At 35.6% G+C, this 21779-nt stretch overlaps 4 protein-coding genes across 7 annotated transcripts; 1 reads left to right on the forward strand and 3 right to left on the reverse strand.

The window, feature by feature from the left end:
• Window positions 1–566: 566 nt before the first annotated feature.
• LOC130748473 (transcription factor bHLH25-like) lies at window positions 567–4727 on the reverse strand. The gene is made up of 4 exons (XM_057601699.1): window positions 4519–4727; window positions 4075–4380; window positions 2040–2405; window positions 567–1085 (listed from the first exon to the last, which is right to left on the reverse strand). The coding sequence occupies exons 1-4, from the start codon at window positions 4552–4554 to the stop codon at window positions 1017–1019; spliced, it is 777 nt and encodes a 258-aa protein (XP_057457682.1). The 5' UTR covers window positions 4555–4727; the 3' UTR covers window positions 567–1016.
• Window positions 4728–5193: 466 nt separating this feature from the next.
• Window positions 5194–8946, reverse strand: LOC130749233 (BRAP2 RING ZnF UBP domain-containing protein 2). The gene is made up of 11 exons (XM_057602556.1): window positions 8637–8946; window positions 8315–8539; window positions 8104–8218; window positions 7409–7506; window positions 7049–7155; window positions 6686–6932; window positions 6539–6592; window positions 6277–6420; window positions 6074–6138; window positions 5752–5806; window positions 5194–5613 (listed from the first exon to the last, which is right to left on the reverse strand). Exons 1-11 carry the CDS (start codon window positions 8811–8813, stop codon window positions 5497–5499), a joined length of 1404 nt encoding a protein of 467 aa, XP_057458539.1. The 5' UTR covers window positions 8814–8946; the 3' UTR covers window positions 5194–5496.
• Window positions 8947–9873: 927 nt separating this feature from the next.
• On the reverse strand, window positions 9874–14215 carry LOC130748733 (3-isopropylmalate dehydrogenase 2, chloroplastic-like). The gene is made up of 11 exons (XM_057601978.1): window positions 13893–14215; window positions 13667–13796; window positions 13470–13581; window positions 13107–13182; window positions 12885–12973; window positions 12299–12385; window positions 11182–11298; window positions 10939–11046; window positions 10755–10808; window positions 10527–10679; window positions 9874–10256 (listed from the first exon to the last, which is right to left on the reverse strand). The coding sequence occupies exons 1-11, from the start codon at window positions 14113–14115 to the stop codon at window positions 10179–10181; spliced, it is 1227 nt and encodes a 408-aa protein (XP_057457961.1). The 5' UTR covers window positions 14116–14215; the 3' UTR covers window positions 9874–10178.
• A 1306-nt stretch (window positions 14216–15521) lies between these two features.
• LOC130748500 (pentatricopeptide repeat-containing protein At1g80550, mitochondrial) lies at window positions 15522–19530 on the forward strand. 4 transcript variants are annotated; one of them, XM_057601730.1, is made up of 3 exons: window positions 15522–17019; window positions 17224–17814; window positions 18040–19529. In XM_057601730.1, exon 1 carries the CDS (start codon window positions 15569–15571, stop codon window positions 16904–16906), a length of 1338 nt encoding a protein of 445 aa, XP_057457713.1. In that variant the 5' UTR covers window positions 15522–15568; the 3' UTR covers window positions 16907–17019; window positions 17224–17814; window positions 18040–19529. The 4 variants fall into 4 exon arrangements, with proteins under 4 accessions (XP_057457713.1, XP_057457714.1, XP_057457712.1 ...); XM_057601731.1 differs by having other exon boundaries at window positions 15522–16987; XM_057601729.1 differs by having other exon boundaries at window positions 15522–17680; window positions 18040–19530.
• The last annotated feature ends 2249 nt before the right edge of the window (window positions 19531–21779 follow it).

Genomic DNA, 21779 nt, shown 5'->3' on the forward strand with positions numbered 1-21779 from the left:
AATAGACTACTCACTTACAAATATTGATTTTTTAATAATAATAGACTAATTTAATATTTTCATATCCTATTATCTAAAAATTATTTATCTACTTATATAATAATTTAAATATAAAGTATTTTTGAAATAATAATATTTTTAATTTAGTTAATTTTTATTGTTTATCACGTGTCACAACTAAGTGAAAAACATTGATTACAAATATTGATTTTTTAATAGTAGTAGATTAATCTTTTATTTTCATCTCCTATTATTTAAAACTACTTATCTACTTATATAATAATTTATAATTCAAATATAAAGTACTTTTGAAATAATAATATTCTTAATTTAGTTAATTTTATTGTTAATTATCACGTGTCACAACTAATTGAAAACCAATCGGTTAACTGCATAATTTTATTTAACATATAGGACATCTTCAAAACAATAAAATAGGCTAATTAATAAAATTTAAATTAATTTTATTTATTTTAAAATATAGACTCATTCATGAAAATGTAAAGAAATTAAATTTAATAGAATGATCAATTTTAAATGTATTTTTTATTCAAATATAAATCTGATACATTTTTCTTTATCATATCCTGTTCTTATCATGTGCACCTCAAACACAGGATATGATAAGAGTCTATCCTGCTCTTATCCTATCCTGTTGATATCCTGTTCACATATCATATCCTATCATATCCTATCCTGACCACCAAACGGGTCATTAGCTTCTATTATGTCCAAAGGACAATTCCACGCATATGGTGTTCTGAGCAAAACACGTGAACGGGGCCACAGGCCCACAGTCATTACACTCCAATAAACTCCTAAACGATTAGAAAGCATAATTTGAGAATCTAGTTTGTTCAGTTTTTTTATTACAAATTGAAAGGATAAGGGCTGAATATGAGTGGTTTGTGAGAGCAAGACCACTCCACCACTTCATCCCCTACAATCTTAACTATAACTTGAATATACTCACTTGATTGATACACTAGCAAGGATCACAATGGCATAATGTCATATTACTTCAAAAGACCCTCTCTCAAAACTTTCACCAATTCTTCCCCTGTCAACTTGTATTCCTCACCCATCTGCCATATATTAGGCATCATTTTAGAACTTCAAAAGTACAAACAAGTAATATCACAGTACAATAATTTAGAGTAAAATACATTTCACTATATAGTTTTGTTCATGTGTATTAGAAATTGGGATGCCTATACTCAACCACAAAAGCTAGCTCAAGAGTTGAGGTTTGCACAACCCTTATAAACACTTGATTGGCCTTATCTCTAGCCAATGTGGGACTTCTAACACACCCCCTCACGTGCAGGATTGAACAGACTGGAACGTGGGAACAACAACGGGTGGCCCAAATATGGGAGGTCTCCACACAACAAATGGATCTAGAATAGGCTCTGATACCATATTAGAAATTGGGATGCCTATACTCAACCACAAAAGCTAGCTCAAGAGTTGAGGTTTGCACAACCCTTATAAACACTTGATTGGCCTTATCTCTAGCCAATGTGGGACTTCTAACAATGTGACACTATACTTTATTTCTCTCCAAAATTTACACTTCATTCCCTTTTAACTTTTGAGGTTTTCCGTCGCAAATGTCATTGTAATTTAAATTCATCTATTTTGGCGACAGGTTTTTTAATATGTAAAATCTATGACTAACACATGCAAATTTTAACAAACATTTAAAAATTAACGATGGATTTTAGAAACGGAAGGAAAATTCATCACAAATATTAACCTTTTTACGATGAAGTTGTCAATTTATAAATTAATTACTAATTTTACGAAGGAAAATACTCTATAAAATCTGTCACTAATTTTGTTCATGTTATTCGTAAAATAATTTTAGCCAGAGATTTTGCGATGGATTTTGATAGTCCGTCACAAACATTGAAAAATGTAGGGTGGAGTGTACATTTTAAATAAGAATGAAGTTTAGTGTTATAGGGTAAGGTTGAATGTAGTGCGGCTCAAGAATTAAAATGGATAAATACAAAATCATTAATGATTTTATTTACCTGAGCAATAATGGTGATGTTGAGAGTGTTTTTTCCAAATGGGAGCACGTTGCTACTAGCGACAGAGAGATGTACGTTTTCAAGTAGGGCCAGTAGTTTGAGCAAGATGCCCTTTCTTTTTTCACAGTGGATTCTGATGAGTAGTTCCTTTTCTGATTCTGAGTCTAATCCAATTGCTTCAACTTCAGGGAGCACTTGATCGGAATCATCGGAATTATGAGGATAAGATTGAGATTTCTTGATCAATATTAGTGAGTTGGTGGTGCTTTTTTTCTTCTTGTTACCCTCTTCTTCAAGCACTGCTATGCGTTCTTGAAGTTGTTTCACGTAATTAATTGCTTCCCCAAGTACAGAGGCCTTGTCTATCTAATGCATATATTGACCAGGAAATCAAATTAATTAACAAAAAATAATATAAAATATTTTTGGGAGTTCTGAATTAGTTATCCAAAAAATTCAAGTTATTGGGTAAAAGACTCTATTAATTTTACATTATATTTCTAACATGTTCCTCATGGATAAATCGACTTGGATTTGGAGCGTATCTAAATGCAAGAATTCTCATGTGCTAAAATTCTATTTTTTGTTATCATAATGAGGGCAACAATTAAACTCTAGATCATTTAATTATAAAAATTGTGATTTCATGTTATGTATGATTAATATTCCAAAAGTTTTAATTCTTGATAAAGGACAATTGACAATATTTCTTGGCATTGGTTTATTTATTTAATTATTTTTGGTCAAAATCTATTGGTTTTTTTTTGTTACAAGAAGAAAATTAACAAAAGAAAAGGCATAGCTAATTGCATCTCATGAAATTTATGTTTTTTTCTCAAGAAATATATGTTGAGAAGAATAAAAACGTGCGAATCTAAGGACCTAACCTTACACGAGCCATTCCCATTTCGGTATGATGACAAATTAGGTCCAACAGGGCCGTTTGGACTACATAAAACTGGCCTAGAATGGAAAAAACTTTCACCAAAGAGTTTGTATTTCAATCAGAAAAAATAAAAGAGTTTGTAGGTTTGTAGATTTATAAAAATGAATCAGCCCAAGTATTTCAGACAAAAAAAATCAGCCTAGGTATTATACACTTATACTTAGTAGTTACTATTACATATATTTATTTTGTTTGGTAAGTAAAATAAAAAAATATTAGAAACAATTTTAGTTGGAACACTATTTTATTATTTTTCATTGTTAATTTAGTATTAAAATAATATTTTTATTTTACTAGCTAGTTGGTAAAGTTAAAAAAACATTGAGGATCTAGATAGATTGGCTAGGTTAAAAAGAAAATATGAAAACAAAAAAATAACCCTTCTCTTCATCAGCTGCTAATTTATAGAGAAAAAGTTTGATGCACCAACGGTGTAAAGTTTTTTTACACCGTCAACCAATCAGATTTTAAGGATGTGTCACGTCAATTAATGAAATTAAATAAAATGAGAGATTTTCTCACATTCTTGAAATCTTATTGGTTGACGGTGTAAAAAAACTTTACACCGTCGGTGCATAGAAATTAAACTCCTTTTATAAACAGTATTCGATCACCATTAGAATGTTTATTATTTCATATTTGAAATTTAATCACACTTATCTCTACCTATGTGTATTGTCTATGAATTGAACTCGAAAAACTCCTCCCATATACTCTGTATTGGTTGCTAACTAAGTTACGATCGTGGTAATTTACTCTTGTTCATTTTGCTTTTTTAAGTAATATTATTATCCAACATGTATAAAAAAATAGTTAGGAAAAAGTTCATCTAAGATAAGAGAGAGATAGGAAGAGAAAAAGAAAGAAAATAAAAGATGTTATGTATGACATGAAATGAAATGGAAAATTATAGAAGTATGAATGAATCATAGTTGTTTGTATTATATACTTTCAAGAGTTTGGTCTATGAAATGATATAACATCTGAAATCAGAGCATTAAATGAAACTCATCAAGACAACTCATCAAAACAGGGCATGTTGCATAATTAGGCGATGAAGATTGAAGAAGAAGAAGAAGAAGAACTAACCTTCTTCAAGCCAGGTATCATAGCTGAAAGTGCTATAAACCTCTCTGCCATTTCCTGTCTCCTTTTTCTCTCTGCCATTACGTGATCCTGTATCTCCGAAGAGCTTCTAATCCTCTTCGTTCCAAGATGAGGCCCAGAATTTTGACCCTTGAAGCCCAAATTATCCAAGCAATTAGAAGAATACATAGAGTGATGGTGAGTTTGTGTTTGAGTTCTACAAGAAGATAAGGTTTCAGGGTGCTGCCTCATGATAATGTCTCCTCGTTGCGCTTCCATGTTATTGAAGGAGTTAGCACCATTCCTATCCTATAATAATATATACAATTCATTAAAACACTGAATTTTATAGAAGAGAATTGATAATATATATGCACATGATGGAAGGAGATGATCATATAACCGACAATTAAATAATGTTATTGAAGTGGATAAATAATTAGTTACCAAATCAGAGAACCACTTCTCCCACCAATCCTTCATGGTAGAGTGAAAGAATAGTGTTTTTGTTGTTTGTGGTTGATCTTTTGCTCAAGGGGAAAGATTCTGGATTGGCTTTTTGAGGGATGGGAGTGATGGGACAAAGGAGACAAGACATATACCACAAGGGTGTGTTCCAATCTATAATATTATACACAATTTCTCCCACCGCCTATGATTTCTTTTTTTTATCTCAGCTTATTTTTCCATCCTACAATGTTTATGGTGAGCAGAAAATGGGAAGAAATGAATAAAAAAGCTATTACACTTTTTGAATAATAGTTTGTTCAAACACATTTTCCACCTCCATCTTGATACAATATGAAGAAATGAGTGATATAATAGAAAATATAGAGTGATAAAAAGAAAAAAAAAAGTGAAAAATGAGATGAAAAAGAAAACGAAGTGTCAATGAATTATTACTCATTTATATTTATTTGAATGAAAAAAAAAATTAATGGTTACTTCTCAGCAAGGGCAACTGGGCAAGAGTAAGGTTATCCCTGGCGCACACCTGATCACTCGATACCAGAAGTAAGGGCAAGAGTAAGGTTATCACTTATTCTAATTTAGTACCCTTACTTGTGTTCTAGCCCGCCCTTATGGGGGGGTCTAGCTTTCTTATAACTGGATCAACACACATTGTTGGTTGCCATTTGACGAATTTATAGGATTTGTTAATTTCGATATTTATAGTCTAAAGTGTCTGCCTGATGAATCCATCAACAGTATATGAATGATGAAAATCTTTCTATTTACAAATCTTGAAAGATAAAACGGAAAAAAAAATCAGGTGGAAACATCACAAACTCGTGTATACATCCGCGTGTGTAGTATGTGTAATCTTGTGAACTTTATAATGGTGCAGGTCAATCTGAAGTCTGAGGAATGCAGTTAGTCCATTGACGAAATGATTCTTCGTCTGTTCGGCTTTTTCTTACCCAGCTAAGAGCCTTTAGTTGACGACGATTCTTTTGAGTTGTCAAAGACAGTTTCATCTTTAATTTCATTTGACACGGGCACAGTCTTCCCTCCCTCGAGACAAATCATGAGATCACTAAGCTGCACCGTTTTAGAGTAAACCAAACAGCAGTTCGATTAGTTTGAAGTATGTATACACAAAAGTCAAACTCCCACCACCCCCCACAACACCATTAACCCCCGAAAAAAGAGCAAAAATAAGGCAAAATATAGAGTTACCTGCTTTTCCAGGCCTGTTAATCTATCATTATTCAGTTTTAATGTTTTCTTCTCCCTGGAAAAGAGTTACATCATCACCCGTCAGTCTACAAACCTCAGGACTGAATTTGCAACTGCTCAAGTTCAAGCAATCGGAATTCATAGCATCACAATTACAAAGTAGAGAAAAGAAATATGCCTAAAAAGGCCGCACACACACTAAAGCAGCAACTCTGGACATTTAGTTTTATTGGATATAAGACATCTTACAACCATATACTAATTATTTTGAGAGACAAAAAAACACATCACTCGAGGAAAAGAAAAAGGAATTAAAGCATACCTCTCTTCAATCTCAAGTAACTTTGCTTTCCAAATCTCCCCATTTTTCACAAGATTCTCATTAATCTGCAGACACAAACACAAATGTTTGCATGAAGATTTCATGTCCTTGTGATATATTTTATAAGAGAACACAATCCTATGGTTTGGTTATTAACTGTATTATTCTTAAAAAGCCATGCTCAATCGTCGATTGAACCTTACCTCCTCCAGAAATTTCTTTTCTTTGTTAAATCTGTCGATCTTGGCCTGAATCTTCTGCTGTTTAAGACTGACAGCCTTCTGAACGCCTTGGGAAATTTTCCTTTCAGTTTCTTCTTTTACTTCTTGTAATAAGGATTCAAAATACTACAATCAAAACAGAAAATGATCAGTCAATATAACTTCTAAATTTTTTTAAAATGTTTATAATATACAGAGGTTATCTTGGCAGACTTGCTGCAGATGACAAATGAAATACAGTTACCAATTTTTGGTTTTCAAGTTGACTGGCCAGCAATTCATTATATTCGTTGACAATCTGTAAAATAAAATGAATGTAATTAAGACTTATTGTAAAAGGTACATAAAAATAAAATTTACGAAAATTATTAAACTAATGTTGCAACATTACAGCTTCAACTTTACTATTATGTATAGCCTCGCTGACAGCACTATCTTCACAGCTGCAACTTCCACATCCGCTGTCTGCATGCGCACAGTGAGAGTTCAGCTCAACCAGCTTCCCATCAGTTTTCGATAGAATAAGTCTGTGAACATAGTTGTCTCCCGCATAATCCCAGACGCGTTTGGTTTCCACTTCGAGGGAATAACAATGCTGTGTCTCTTTCCAGTGTATTATGGCATGTCCACCTTTGTATCTGAATCAAGATTCAGTTGGGAATTTCAGAAGATACATATGGCTGCAAGAAAATACATTTAACAAAAAGAAGAATCAAATGCAAAAGAAGGGGGTCGATGGACAAACATCACTCACCTTCCACACCCAACAAACCCACATATAACACATATCCAAAGGTTCTCAGTGGTCTGACAAACAAAACATATAGATTTTTCGGCTTGCTGCTGACAGTAGCGGCATACCTGTAAATGAAAGTGGGGGACTAGTGAATACTTAACTAATAGAGTGATTAAAAATAACCCCTGCTGTCAAACTAATCAAGGAATCTAAGCTGAAATTAACTATAAATTATAAAACAGACAATTCTTCCAGACACCCCAATCCCCATAGCACCTCAAACATTATAGTCAACAGTTTGCTTTCGAGCAAGGCACCATGCCCTATAACATGCACTGATGAATTGCATAGAAAGAAGGAGCCAATGGAGCCACTTACAGGACAAGAGGAATCTGCCCATTTTGAAATGCAAGAACAATGGAAAGAATGATTGCATATGGTTGTAAGAATTCCACTCGTGTCTTGATCTAACCGCTCTGCAAAATAACAATATGCAAAAGGAACTCAAAAACATTTGAAATCTACCTCACAAAATAGACATTTTGGAGCAATTTATTCTTCTTTATCCACTTAGTATATGCAGCTGAATAATTCAGTTCAGAATGTTCCACACTTACAAAACAAATAGTAACAAAGATGTGTTTTGAAGAGCTTTTATATCTAATATCATAAGAATTTATGCAGATACTTGTTGAATTTATGAAAATGACTCATAATCTAGCTAGTACCTATAAGCTCTTTTGAGCTTATTAAGCTTCTTATATTAACTTAAGCTAACACAATATAATTATAATATGCAGATAATTAGTTGTACTTGTGAAAATAGTTTATGACATGCCTAAAACCTATAAGCTCTTTTGAGCTTATTAGGATTCTTATATTAACTTATAAATAAACGCGTATAACTCCATATTAAGCTTATTTACTCAAATAAGCCCTAATATAATATGTACTTATTGCCATAAGTGTTTGATTGAACTGTTTATCAAAATGCACCTCAAGTATATCTATGAACTAAACACAAGCGAAAGATACATGAATAGTAGTAGGCACGGCGGTAAAAGGAGACGTACCGAGGCATACAGGACATGTAGGCTGTTCAGTTGAGCTAGCACTGGATGGTTGAGCATGTTCAATTGAGCCAGTGTACTGCACATCCAATGTGAAAAGAACACGACACTCCTCAACCTGAAAAAGCAGCAAACAAAGGCATAACCAATTATCATCACAATTCTTCATACACAGTTCAATCCAAAAAACTGAAAGTAAGACTACGAAAACTACCTCAAGAGATGAGAAACGACGACCATTGTAGTGTGTGTAGAAAGTATCAGCATATTGCTGTTCATCAAAACGGATCAAGACACTGTAGTGATCCTCCATTCCATCCATCCTGACAATGCGCATCTCGAGAATGTGGTGAATGAACGAGCCGCAGAATTGGCAGAAATCCGCATAGGTCATGTGATTCGGAACTCCGACGACACACACGAGCGGTTTCCGATCAACCTAGCAAGAACAAAACCAAACGAAACGAAAATGGAAACTCCATCAGAAGAAGCAAGCAACGTTGCGTTGTGAGAATTGAGAGGAAATCAATCGTTACCGGAAGAGAGGGAGGGGCGGTGGTGGTGGTGGCGTCGGCGGGGATGAGATGCATGAGGCCGCGAGTTTCTTCGATTCTAGGGTTTCCAGAAGAGAAATTGAAGAGCGTGGTGGAGAACGACGATGATGATGATGACGATGACGGTTCAATCTCCGACGCGGTGTTAGAGTTCCACATGGCGCGAGGTTATAACTGTTTTGTTGGTTTACTAGACCTCTCCTTCGCCTGAACCGAACGCCGCCTGAATGCGCCGACTTCACTTGGTTCGTTGGCTTCTTCCCTCCAACAAGGTAAAGTAGGTAATGTCAAACTTCAAACCAATCATAAACTTGGTTACACTTTTAATTATACTTTCTTAGTTTTAATTACACTTTTAATCAAGAAAGTTTGAAATCGTGATATTTTTAATATAGGGTCTTTTAACAATTCCTGACAAAGCAAATAAATAATGTTAAAAGAGGGAAGTTCCAAAGGAGAGTCATTTTTAGAAGTTTTTTTTTTTTCCGGGCAAAGCATATGCAACCATGTTGTGGTCTCTGAATATATGAGATAAGGAAACCGATCGACTCCAATTCAGCGTACTCTTAACTCGGAGAATCTAATATATTAACCAATAAGTACTAGCATTAGAATTAAACATAAGAAGCTGGATGGATAACCTACTAACAATCAAATTCACAACCAACTTTTCTTAAAACTCAAGCCTCAAGTACGCCGTAAACCAACCTACATAGCGAGTCACTCAACTTAAAAAAACATCTTTGTTACAGAAACTTGAAGAGATGTCAATACTTGTCACTTACTTAATTTCTTTTTATCAATTTTTATATTAGAATCCTTCAATTTTTATTTTCTATTTAAAATATATGATAAATTAAATGTAAGTGAAAATTAAATAATATTTGGAATTGTTTAAGAATGTGGGTGGATGAAGGCGGAATGCAACATTTCAAATCATGAGTCATTTTCTTCACCAAAAAAAAAAGTCTTTTTATTGACTAATGTTAGTTACTAGTAATGTTAGCAAATTAATTCTTTCCCAGGCCTCTTCACCCTTCATTCCCCTAGCCTTTTTTATCACTTGAGCTAACCCTCGGGGACATAAAAAAAAAAAAAAAGACTCTTCATAGTTGATATTCATGTCAAATGCATATACTAGACACTTGCGTAAGACGAAATGCAACACTTCAAATCATACGGGACGTTTTTAATCTTGGAACATCTTGTGTCCGTCGTGTGCATGCTATAAAAGTAGTTTCTGGGTTTTCATTACGGCAGTGAAAAGTTCAATCTCTAGACCAGTCATTATTCTACTGTTACAAATAGCTCCGCGTATGGAAGAAACTAACAAATGAATAATCCCGGGGAAAAAACAACAACCTTGCCACTTCCGAAAGTTCAATCACAGGTTGGGTGTTGAAAGCAGCATTCATGATGATTGATGCAGATGGTAGCAGAACCTCTGAAATCTGAGAGCTTTGATACTCAATGTGAGCTGGTCTCAAACAAGGCCCTGAAATTCTATGCTGAGTTGGTCTTAAGTCACACTGCTGCAGCAGGAACGAGAGATTCAACTGACTTCAGTATTTCTTCACCCAGTTGCTTGCATCCTACTAGTTTCTGCATTCACACACGATCCAAACATCAAGTTTATTCAACAAAACATATCAATCCAAGTTCAATGCGACAATTATGAGAACACTAGTCAAAAGGGAGAAAAAAGTGGAGAAATATGCAAATTGTAAACATTTAGCTTCCATGGCCTTTTTCTTATCTCAAGCCTTTTGTGGTAATTAATCAAGGTGAAGATAATCTGAATTTTGGAATGTAACACCAAAAAAACAAGTGTTTTCACAACACTAATGTCAAGATAATGAAAGAGGTGCTTACTGTTCCAGCAGAATATATGTCAGCAGTTCGGAATCCTCTGTTCAAAGTATCTACAACTGCATCCTCTATTCTTTTTGCAGCCTCCTCTTCTCCAAGTCCATATCTTAAAAGCATAGCGGCACTTAAAACAGTGGCAAATGGGTTTGCCTTGTCCTGTATATAAATAATTATGTTGTCGTTAAGCATGTCGCGTGAAGGCAAATGAAGAACTGTAGTAAAGAAACGAACCTGTCCAGCAATATCAGGTGCAGAACCATGTATAGGTTCAAAGAGCCCAGGTCCCTGATCCAATAAAAATCCAGTAAATTCCAAGTGAAATTGATAATGTTACTTGCCTCTAGCATAACACAAAGCATTGCAAGATAAACTTCATGATCTATATTATGATTTGATATCGATATAGTTTTCATACCGAATCCGCAAGGCTGGCTGAAGGAAGCATCCCAATACTTCCAGTAATCATTGAAGCCTCATCTGATAATATGTCGCCAAAAATGTTGTTTGTTACGATTGTGTCAAACTGCAAAATTCAGAGTTGAATGCTGTAATACTTGCATTTTCATCATTCCAACAACTTTTCTTTTGTGAATATAAATTTGAATAGCCACAAATAAAATGAAAGACAGATTTATGTTAATATATTCCAAAAGCAAACCTGTTTTGGATAGCGAACAAGTTGCATTGAGGCGTTATCAACATACATGTGTGAGAGCTCAACATCAGGATATTCGTGTGATAATGCAATTACTCTTTTCCTCCATAACATGGATGCCTGGAGAATTCAAATAGGAACTGTGCTTAAAACCATCAAAAGTATGTTCTTGTGCATTTAAGTCACCAAAACATGCACAAGTTTCAATCATTCAGGGGTCATGCAATTTTCATATAAAAGGTTACTAGCATCCACCGTGACACCTAAATACGCTTTCAATTAATTAATTCATGATTTCCTTGTTCAGCTACTTCAGGAGCAACTAATGCCTATCACAGCACATGATCACAAATACCATTTCAAGTTTTCAACCCAATCATCAACATATTTCCTGAAGCATTTGCATGGTAGTTATGTTGAAGTATTGTCAAGTTTCCATTGAATTGACGGTAGTTAGTGGCTAATTTATAGTATTAAAATCAGCAAGAGCCACTAAAAAAAATTAAGATATATTCCACCATGAATTAGTTATCACTGCAATCATCATATATCACTTTGGGCAAGCAAAGCATTAGAAAGTACATTTAATATGTTAAATCTATCTGGAAGTATCATATTATGGTTTAGGAAAAGTGCTAGCAGATGTCCCAATCTCATGACCAAGTGGCTATCAAGTTAAAAAGAAAATGCAAAATCCAAGTCAACATCTATCATATTTACTCTTATAAAGTATAACCTATTTATAAATACAGATTGATAGAACTCTGCAATTTTCAACAACATTAAAACATTAGCAGAGGGTAGGCACCTTTTGTCCTAAATTTATCTCAGAAGGTCTTAATACCACCTCATCTAAGCAGAACTTAAAACATAGGAGGTATTTTCTTTGAAGCACGATCGAAGCTTCCCAATTTCAAGTTTAAGAAAATTACGGCGTGCAGCTCAACTCGTGTTATTACATGATTTACATTGGAACTAATGTTCTGTGCATATAAAAAAAAGGCAAGACTCATAGGGAATCCATCTGCCATGAGTCTTTTCTAAACTTATAATACAATAGAATGGCAAGAAATTTACAAAAATCTGGAGCAAGTTTCAAAGATCCGTCTAGCAAAAGTACCTCTAGTACATTGGCTTTGTCAACAGAGCAAAGTTTCCCACGACGCTGCCGAGCAATCTTAAATGCAACACGAGCTATGCGATCAATCTGGTATACAAATTATTAACTTGAGAATCTTAGATACAGAGATAGTATAAAAATCAGTTAGAGACAAGAAAGAAACAGCTCTCAAGGGAGAGAACTAAAATAGTAAAAGTTCCTTTAGAGTGAAGGCAAAAATGTGAAATCTGCATAACATAGTACTGTCCCTTATCCTTCCTCTACTTCAAAATAATTGGGAAAAATACACAAAAGATCCTATGAAAATCCAGCTCCTGCTACCACAATTTTTAGTTGAATTAGAAATATTGTTCACAATTAGCATTGATTCAATTCAACCAAATCATTCAGAATGATCATATAACAAAAATTAAACTTAAATCCTTCACATGAATTCTCTTTCACATAAATATTCAACCAAGATCAACAACCTCCATTAAATCTGTTGCAATGAATTTAAATCCTTTGCAGTCATATCTTATAAGAGCCCATTCTTTGGGAATGCACTTTTTTAAATCTACAGAACCATCTTGTAATAGTAAAGTACCTCATGTGCAGTATTAATCTCAGTATTAAAGCCAAACTCTTCACCATTTTCATTGGTACCAAAGCCCCTGGGTTTTCCAAAATAGATACCTGAATAACAACAGAACAACAACAAGACCAAGTCCGGTGAATTAGCTGCACATATCTTTAAAACTTCAAATAGTACAAGAACATATGAGACTTTGTGATTATTTATATAGACTGAAGAATTGACATTACAGACCTCCAGTTAGCTCCCTTACAACCATAAGATCAACCCCTTCAGCAATCTCTTTCTTCAAAGTTGAAGCATCCACTAACTACAGAAGAATTAACACAAATTAGAAGCAAATATAGATAGGTCGAAAACTACTACGAAATAGTAAGGAATAAAAAAACCTATCTCTGCACACCATTACCATATTGTAAAGTCTATCACTAAGATTTCTCTGATTTTTCATTTGTTTCATCATTGTTTTACCCTTTCTCCCAGTGCAAATTCATATTGCAGATATGCAGTTTAATTGCAAGCAAAAACAAGCAAGGTCATGTTCCCTTTCACTACTAAACCATGAATTGGGAAATGAAGTATGCAAACTATTGTTACCTGTGGGAACACAGTTGCTGGTCTGAGATTTGCAAACACTTGAAGTCCTTCTCGTAGCTGAAGCAGACCCGTCTCTGGCTTCAAACGCGTCTCGTTTTTATCCCATTTATAGCTTTGAACCAAACAGACAAAATGAGCTCAAGAAGCACAGAAAAGTAACAAAATTTGAAAAAAGGTAAAAGTAAAGGTAAGCACACCCTCCAATGGCACCAAGGAGAATAGCATCAGACTGCTTTGCAACGGAAAGGGTCTCGTCAGGTAAGGGGACTCCCGCAGCATCAAAGGCAGCTCCACCCAGAAGCATCTCTCTGAACTCGAAATTGATCCCTGATGAAACACAAGTACCCAGATGAGAAAGAAGCGATTATGATAGCATTTTTGGGTACCCAGATGAGAAAAAAGCGATTATATGAAGGTACAAACCATGGAGAGAGCCGGCGAGGAGAAGAACGTCTTTAGCGACGGAGACGACTTCAGGGCCGATTCCGTCACCGGGAAGAAGAGTGATGGAGTAGGATTTTTTCGAAGGGGTGGCGGCGGAACATCTACACCGCATGGAGGTTGGTCTCGGCAAGGAGAATGAGGGAAACGGAGAGGCTTTCATAGGTCTGGCGTGGAGGAGCTGCATTTGCACAGAAGCCGCCATTTTTGGGGTTTGATAACAGCTGCTACTCTGCACTGAAACACGAATGTGTCAACAAGTCCTTCGTGTTTTTTTCATTTTTTGGGTAAGCAGTCCTTTAAAATGTTTCACATGTTTATCAAGATAGAAGAAATAGGTACACAATTTTATCACGACAATGTGAGGTGATCTGACCCGTCCAAATGACCATAGTTACTATTATTTGTTATTTGTTATGGACAAAATAGTTACTTGAGCAAAACAAATCTCACAAAATTACTAAACAATTGTGAGGCTACTAAAGTGTAGTCACTATTTTGAAAACCTTATCAAGGGTACCATTAAAGATTTCATGTCACACTTGCAGGTCTTACTATAGGTTTGATTGTTCATTTACATAGGTAATTTTTTTTTTACTTGAATATCATTCTTAAACTTTGAGATTAATTAGATAAACTAGAAGTTATATTTCAAAAAGAGCATGAAGTTAGTTTCCACACGAGAGATCATGGTAAAATAGAAGGACACGTCATTTTTCAAGAGGTGTTATTAGAATGACCCAAAATTATTGGTTTTGTATCATAAAAAATTGAGTTTATGTTTGTATAAACTAGACAAAAAAATGGCCGAAAAATGGCCGAAAGGATTTGTTAAAACTAAAGGTTGAACTAGTTTTTGTTGGAACATCAAAAAGCTAACAAAATGAAAGATAAAAACTACGACACTAGGTGGGAGTCCCTTAACACTAGGGTCTCTCACTCAAATAATGACGTCTCTAGGGGCTCTAAACTTTGTCGAGCAATCCGCCAAAGCATTGTAGTCACGGTGAATCTGTCGAAGATGCAGTACCCAATCCCTATGAAGAAGCTCACAAATATCATTCAAGCACTGACGCAACACATATGTTATCTAGATCTTCCACTACAGACAAAACCTTCATGCAATCAACTCTCATGAAGCCACAGTTCTAGATTAGCGACAATCCATCTCGAAGAGCCATTGCCTCCATGATCACGCGAAGAAAACCCAAGAATTGAGCAACGCCGCTCGTCACAAAGAATGTCACCTCCCCCATACAATTAACTTGCTCGCAAAAGCTATCACTGACATTGAGCTTCACTGATCCTTCCACGGGGGGGAACACAACGACTCTTCACTAATGTCTCACCCACATCCTCGATCTCAATATCCAAAAACAATATGAACTCATCATGTTCATGTTGCACCTGCCGCCACACTTCCTCCACCAACCAAGGTTGAATTAGTTAAAATTATAAAATGAATTGTTTTTTTTTTTTAATTTATCGTTACTTTTTTTCTTACATCAATATTTATAAAGTGATTATTAATTTAAAGTTTTTATGTTATCATAAATTATTTATCATCTTAAAAGTATTTTGGTTACAACTTACAAATTGTTGCTTAAACCCTTGAGGCAGAGATTTTGAGTGTGGAGTGAAACAGAGCAAACAACACAATGCGTAGGTTGATTCCCCTTTCTTCTTCAACTCGACTTCGCCTCTTTCTAACCCAACAACGCTATCATTCCACACAAAACGCACCATCTCACACTCCAGTTCCTGAAGATCCCATCCATGTCGACACCACCACCGTTCGCGAAACCCTCATCTCCTTCAACAACGACTGGAACCGCGCCCTCGAGTTTTTCAACTGGGTCGAGACCCAACACCATTTCCTCCACACCACAGAAACCTTCAACCTCACCATCGACATCCTCGGGAAATTCTTCGAGTTTTCCCAATGTTGGAACCTCATTCACCGCATGCGGAACCACCCTTCTTCCTCCCCTGACCACACCACGTTCCGTGTCATGTTCAAGCGCTATGTCTCCGCTCACGAAGTCAATGAAGCCATTCGCACCTATGAGCGACTCAGCGAGTTTAACTTGAAGGATGACACCTCCTTCTCCAACCTAATCGATGCTCTCTGTGAGTACAAGCATGTTCTCGAGGCGCAGGATTTGATTTTCGGCGAAAACAAGACATGGGGTCATGGGGTGGTGGGAGTGGGGACGACGAAGATCTACAACATGGTTCTTCGTGGGTGGTTCAAGTTGGGGTGGTGGAAGAAATGCAATGAGTTTTGGGAGGAGATGGATAAGAAAGGGGTTGAGAAGGATCTTCATTCTTATTCAATTTACATGGATATTTTGAGCAAAGGGGGGAAGCCATGGAAGACTGTGAAGCTTTTTAAGGAGGTGCAGAGAAAAGGTATTAAATTGGATGTTGTTGCCTATAACATTTTCATTAGAGCCATTGGTCAATCTCAAGGGGTTGATTTCGCGATCAGGGCCTTCCGTGAAATGAAGGAATCAGGAATCAACCCTACTGTTGTCACTTACAATACTATCATTAGGCTTTTGTGTGATAGCTATAGAATTAAGGAGGCACTTGCATTGCTTCGTACTATGCGTGATGATAATTGCCAGCCTAATGCTGTTTCTTATCATTGCTTTTTTGCTTGCCTGGAGAAGCCTAATCAGATAATTGACTTGTTTGATAGAATGGTTGAAAGTGGAGTTCGTCCTCGTATGGACACCTATGTCATGCTGTTGAGCAAGTTTGGGAGGTGGGGATTTCTGAGGCCGGTCTTTGTAGTGTGGGATCAAATGAAAAAATTTGGATGTAGTCCAGATGCAGATGCTTACAATGCGTTGATAGGTGCTCTTGTGGAAAAGGGCCAGATAGATCTGGCAAGGAAGTATGATGAAGAGATGTTGCTCAAAGGACTTTCACCTAAGCCTAGGAAAGAGTTGGGGACAAAGCTTCTAGGAGGAGAACCTACTGATGAATAACTCTTATGCAAGCATACAGATACACAAGTGTAATACATTCAGAGGATATTGAAGTTCAGCGGCTTTAAACATTGGAAGCATGTGAGCGGTGTTATAGTGTGTTTCATTCTGTGGTAGGAATAGGAACCCCATAATCACTTTTTGGGAGAAGCTACAAAGTGTAGCTTCTGGAGTTATTACATGTAGATAACATTACCCATCAATATCAAGAAATTTTGGCATGACATAACCACTTTTTGAATTCTAACACACTTTTTTTCTTGTTCCCTCCTTATTTTAACCTCATTGCTCTTGTTCTTTTTGCTTTCCTCATGCAGATCGGAATTATCTGACCATCCCCTATAGCAATTGTGGTCACTGTATTGATATTAGGAAGCTACCTTCCCCTTCACATCTGGAGGCATTATGATATTTCTTAACCTCAAACTCAGCTCATCTCTTCCCCTTACAATTTATTTCCTCATAGTGGACCTTGTTTCGCAATTCTGTCTAGGCTTGAACAGGTTGGGAAAGTGTCCAATCTTTGTGGCAATATGTAGCCTTGTTTCTTCATCTGTATCTATAACATGTCACGATGGGCTTGAGGGGCTTCAGTCAGTTCTCTGCACATTTGGTTCTCCGTCTGGCTGGGCTGTCAAGTACCTTTGACTTGCACCCATATGCACATAGGGGTCCAAGGGTGATTGCTGGTCTCCCACAACATTTTTCATCTCAGAAGTCATAGTCATGTCACGGTGGCTTCTCTGATGCTTATCTTTACAGTTGTTGGCTCCAGTAAGTATATTGAGTTCTACACTGGAAGACGAATATTACTTTAGAGCAAAGAATGCTTTCGGCTCAGAATATGGTTTTAATTATTCATTGTGGTAATGGGAATTTTCGGCTGGAAATTGATTGTTTTTACTTAGGTAACTAACTGCATTTTAATGTTCTGTTTTCTAAGCATTGTTTTTAGTCCATGTTGTTTGTGATGCATATGACTTGGAAGTATAGGTATGTTACATTGCAATAGTTATTTCAATTAGAAGTATAGTTATTTTTCATGGTAGGAAGAGACCCATCTTTCATTTTAAATAATTGCATTTCTTGTGTGTTGTTTTGAGATTGGGCTTTACTTTTCTAATGTGGCCCAGGTTGCTGAGAACAAATAAGTATAAATGGTGAAGATTTGCTACATTGGAGCTGGGTACGTTGGTGGCCCAACCATGGCTGTGATTGCTGGAACAGAGACCTCTTGCTGATTTATGAGCCAGGCCTTGATGATATGGTGAAGCAGTGCAGGGGAAAGAACTTCCTCAGCTCTGCTCTGATGTGGAGAAACATGTTGCTGAGGCTGACATTATCTTTGTCTGATTGAGCACCACAACAAAAACTCAGGGGCTTGGAGCTGGCAAAGCAGCTGATCTGACTTAATAGGAGAGTGCTGCTAGGACGATTGCTGATGTTTCAAAATCTGACAAGATTATGGTTGAGAAATCCACTGTGCCTGTGAACATAACAAAAGAGAACCCTGGTGATTTGAGGCCTTATTGTTATAGGGTTATGATTTATAGCTTGGTTGATAAGAATGATGAGGCTAAGGTGCAGTTTGTAAGGTGCAGGGAGTTGTGAGTTGTGACCCAAGAAGATGGTTGTGATCCACGCAGATATATGGTAAGAGATTTGAAGACTTGAGGTTCTTCATTGAGCCACTCATGAGAAAAATCATTCCTCTACCAAGTCTTCACAGGGTACCTGCAAAGAAGTTTGACTCTCCAAATCATAAAGGTTATTGCATCTACATTCAAATAATTCCGGATGATATCCTGCGCATAGAGAATGCCATTAGGCCTCTCAGTAGATCTCAACCTGCTGAACCAGGACATCTTGAGAGATGGGAAGTTCCTTCTGATATGAGGAACCCTCCAAATGCTGAAAATGTAATCATTCAAGATGATCTTTTACTTGACGGGGCTGTTCAGAAATGACCAGACGACTTTGACCCTATTGTGTTAGATCGCTTATCTCCAAGAATTGCCAACGTTCAAGCTGACCACACAAGCCTGAGATCTAGCGCCATTGATACTCTTAATAACTTGTCTAAGTCACTTAATGAGAAGCTAAATCAAGAAATGAGTGTTCCTTAGAAGATATGCTCTCTACCCCCAGTGCCCTAGCTTTTGCTCATGACAAATGGGAGAGGTAAGAAATGAAGAATTTGCTGGTGACACAAGTGGTCAAGCTTAAGTGTTTGCTAAACAAGTTGTAGATGAAGAAGAAAAGAAAGGAGAAGTTGAAAAAGAGAAGAAGGATGAGGAAGAAAACAATGAAGAAGAGAAGAAGGGAGAAGAGCATGTGAAGCAAGATGCTGAAAAAGAAAGACTTCTGACTCAGGGGGAGCAGAAAATCAAGAAGTCTGAATTAGGAAAAGAGAATAGGAATTTTGAAGAAGAATTACCATTCTTTTGTTTCTACCCTATCTTTGAGCCAAACTTGTTTCTTTTGACCAATTTCCTACCGTAACAAACATGATGATTCAGAATGACAATTTTTTTTAAGTCTGTTTTACTTCTTATAATCTATCTCATTTCTTAAATCTGAATACTCTAATAACTTATCTCATAATATTTTCTCTAATAAATTGCTGACTTAATGTTTGCTCTGATGCCATCATAATTCTTGTACATAAACTTTAATATGCTATACTTATTCTGCTATGATAAATATCTCGTATATAGCTCTGATGCTTAACAAGTTATGCTCTGATGTTCAACAAGATTATGAAGTTGCTATATTACTTAATATGATTTTGAATACTTCATTACTTTGAATGATTATCTTATGCTATTCTTCTCACTTTGGTAGGGGAGAAGAAAAAACATAGTGAAGTTACTAATGATCTCTTCGAGATTCAAAGAGTATAACAAAAACTTCTTCATATAGTTGTCATCATAAAAAAGAGGAGATTGTTGGATCGTGAAGGATTATTTATGCGCGTTTAAAATGCATATTTTTTACTATATTTTTTCATATGATTTTGTACCTTTATTATATTTACAGAACTCAAGTGTTTTATGATGTAATAACAGGTCAAAATGGGAAAAAGTGAAATACATAAGAAAAACAGGTGAAAATAGGGTAAATTGGTGAATTTAGCAAGTTGTTTACTTTGAGCAATACCGTAAAATGGCTCGTGCAAATTCTTTAACTGTTGATGAAATTCTGGTTCTCGCACAGGACAGATGTCGAACGCGATGCTGGGACAACCGGTTCGACAATTGACTAACAGTAACAAAACCAGCAAAATAATAAAGAAGAACACAGAGGATTGGTAACCAGTTCGGTGAAACTAGACCTACGTCTGGAGGGTATGCACCCAAAGAAAGGAAATCCACTATCTCAAGATTCAGGAATTACAGACACTCATGAACACAACGTTCACTTCCTAATCTACCCAGTGTATTTCTACTTAGTATCTCAATCTAGAACACAACTTTGCTTTATAGAATCAGGGAGCAAAGTTTGTTCACAAGTAACAAGGACAAAGAACAATGAACAACCCTAAAACACTTGATCTTTCTCTATTAGCTTCCGTAGTCTCTTTGTTTGATGTCTTCATCCTTTTATATACTTCAGCAGCAGTAGCATAAGCACTAGGGTTTGCTTGGGTTGAAGTAACAGATTGCAACAACAAAACAAATCAAAACTGAATCTCCAAGATATTGTTGCGTTTTTCAAAAGTAAAGATAGAAACAAATCTTTTAACAAAGATTGTTTCAACAAATAACAACCCACAAATAAAAACCCTTATGGTACAGCTACTTGATCCTCAAGTAACTACAAAACATATCTTCAAGGACCCACAAACACGTTCCAAGAAAAGGACTGATGTCATAGCTTTACGAAATCAGATGTCAAGGCATCTGCTTCGACATCAGGTTGTTTTTGACAAAATGCAGACAACAAAAAGTAACAACAGTTGGATCTGGCAGAAATATAGATATGTTGTTTTACACTTCCAAATCTTCAATTTGATTGGTCATATCATCAAGAAAATGTATGTAAGAAGAGAACGAGCCTAAACAAGAAGCCACAGTCATGTTGAATCTGCAAGGGTTATGGTTATGAGCAATAAATTAAATACAATCGTGCCTCTTAAGGATCACATGCATGCTTGTGCCAGAACTCATGAACATCCCAAAATGTGTTTTAGAAGTCTATAAAAGGTTCTTATGTCGTTAGAACTTAACAACAACGCATATACTTCAATTTTATCATTTATATAGATGTGTTTCAGAGATTGAAGAATTAACGACTAATGTCCATTATTATGTGTGTGCTTTGCTGAGTTTGCTCTATTATGTGAAGGTAATCGATTGTAGAAATCGATATTTTCTTGTTTCACATTGTGATTCTAATTATCCAATAATTCTCTTCCCTTCCCTCCTTCTTCTCTTCCTTTAACAGTCAAAATTGAGGTCTTCTTATGTCTAATAATCGAATTTTATATGTGAATAAATTACTCTTCACGCTAAACGATAAAGTGAAAACTTTTAGATATATAATTGAGAAATCATTTCCTTAAAGAATCAAAAGGATTAAAAAAAACGAGTTCATAAATAATTTTATACTAGGTTTATCTTGAGAAATTAAAAAAATAAGGCATCTTCATATAATTGATTTTATAATTATTTATTCGAAGACGTCGATTTTCATGTATATAAAAATTTGTTTTTTTATATTATATATATTTCGAGAAAGACAAAATGTTAATATTTTAATAATATGAATAAAAAATAGAGTATTTTAATATAATATATTTTAAAATTATTTTTTAAGATGTCGGTTTTCATACGTATAAAAAATTATTTCTTATATTAAATCTATTCCGAGA

This window comes from Lotus japonicus, chromosome 3, assembly GCF_012489685.1.
Source record: "Lotus japonicus ecotype B-129 chromosome 3, LjGifu_v1.2".
Classification (NCBI taxonomy): Eukaryota; Viridiplantae; Streptophyta; class Magnoliopsida; order Fabales; family Fabaceae; genus Lotus; species Lotus japonicus.

Bases quoted from the DNA above. Each gene is read 5' to 3' on its own strand.
- LOC130749233 (XM_057602556.1), bottom strand. From the start codon at position 8,813: ATGTGGAACTCTAACACCGCGTCGGAGATTGAACCGTCATCGTCATCA. The intron at 8,540-8,636 runs GTAACGATTGAT...TGTTCTTGCTAG, and splicing joins CCGCCCCTCCCTCTCTTCCG to GTTGATCGGAAACCGCTCGT. The intron at 6,139-6,276 runs GTAAGGTTCAAT...TTGTGTCTGCAG, and splicing joins AAAAGAAATTTCTGGAGGAG to ATTAATGAGAATCTTGTGAA.
- LOC130748733 (XM_057601978.1), bottom strand. From the start codon at position 14,115: ATGGCGGCTTCTGTGCAAATGCAGCTCCTCCACGCCAGACCTATGAAA. The intron at 13,183-13,469 runs GTAACAATAGTT...ATTCTTCTGTAG, and splicing joins CAGCAACTGTGTTCCCACAG to TTAGTGGATGCTTCAACTTT. The intron at 10,257-10,526 runs GTAAGCACCTCT...GTGTGAATGCAG, and splicing joins ACATATATTCTGCTGGAACA to AAACTAGTAGGATGCAAGCA.
- LOC130748500 (XM_057601729.1), top strand. From the start codon at position 15,569: ATGCGTAGGTTGATTCCCCTTTCTTCTTCAACTCGACTTCGCCTCTTT.
- LOC130748473 (XM_057601699.1), bottom strand. From the start codon at position 4,554: ATGAAGGATTGGTGGGAGAAGTGGTTCTCTGATTTG. The intron at 4,381-4,518 runs GTAACTAATTAT...ATATTATTATAG, and splicing joins AGAAGTGGTTCTCTGATTTG to GATAGGAATGGTGCTAACTC. The intron at 2,406-4,074 runs GTTAGTTCTTCT...TATATGCATTAG, and splicing joins TGATACCTGGCTTGAAGAAG to ATAGACAAGGCCTCTGTACT.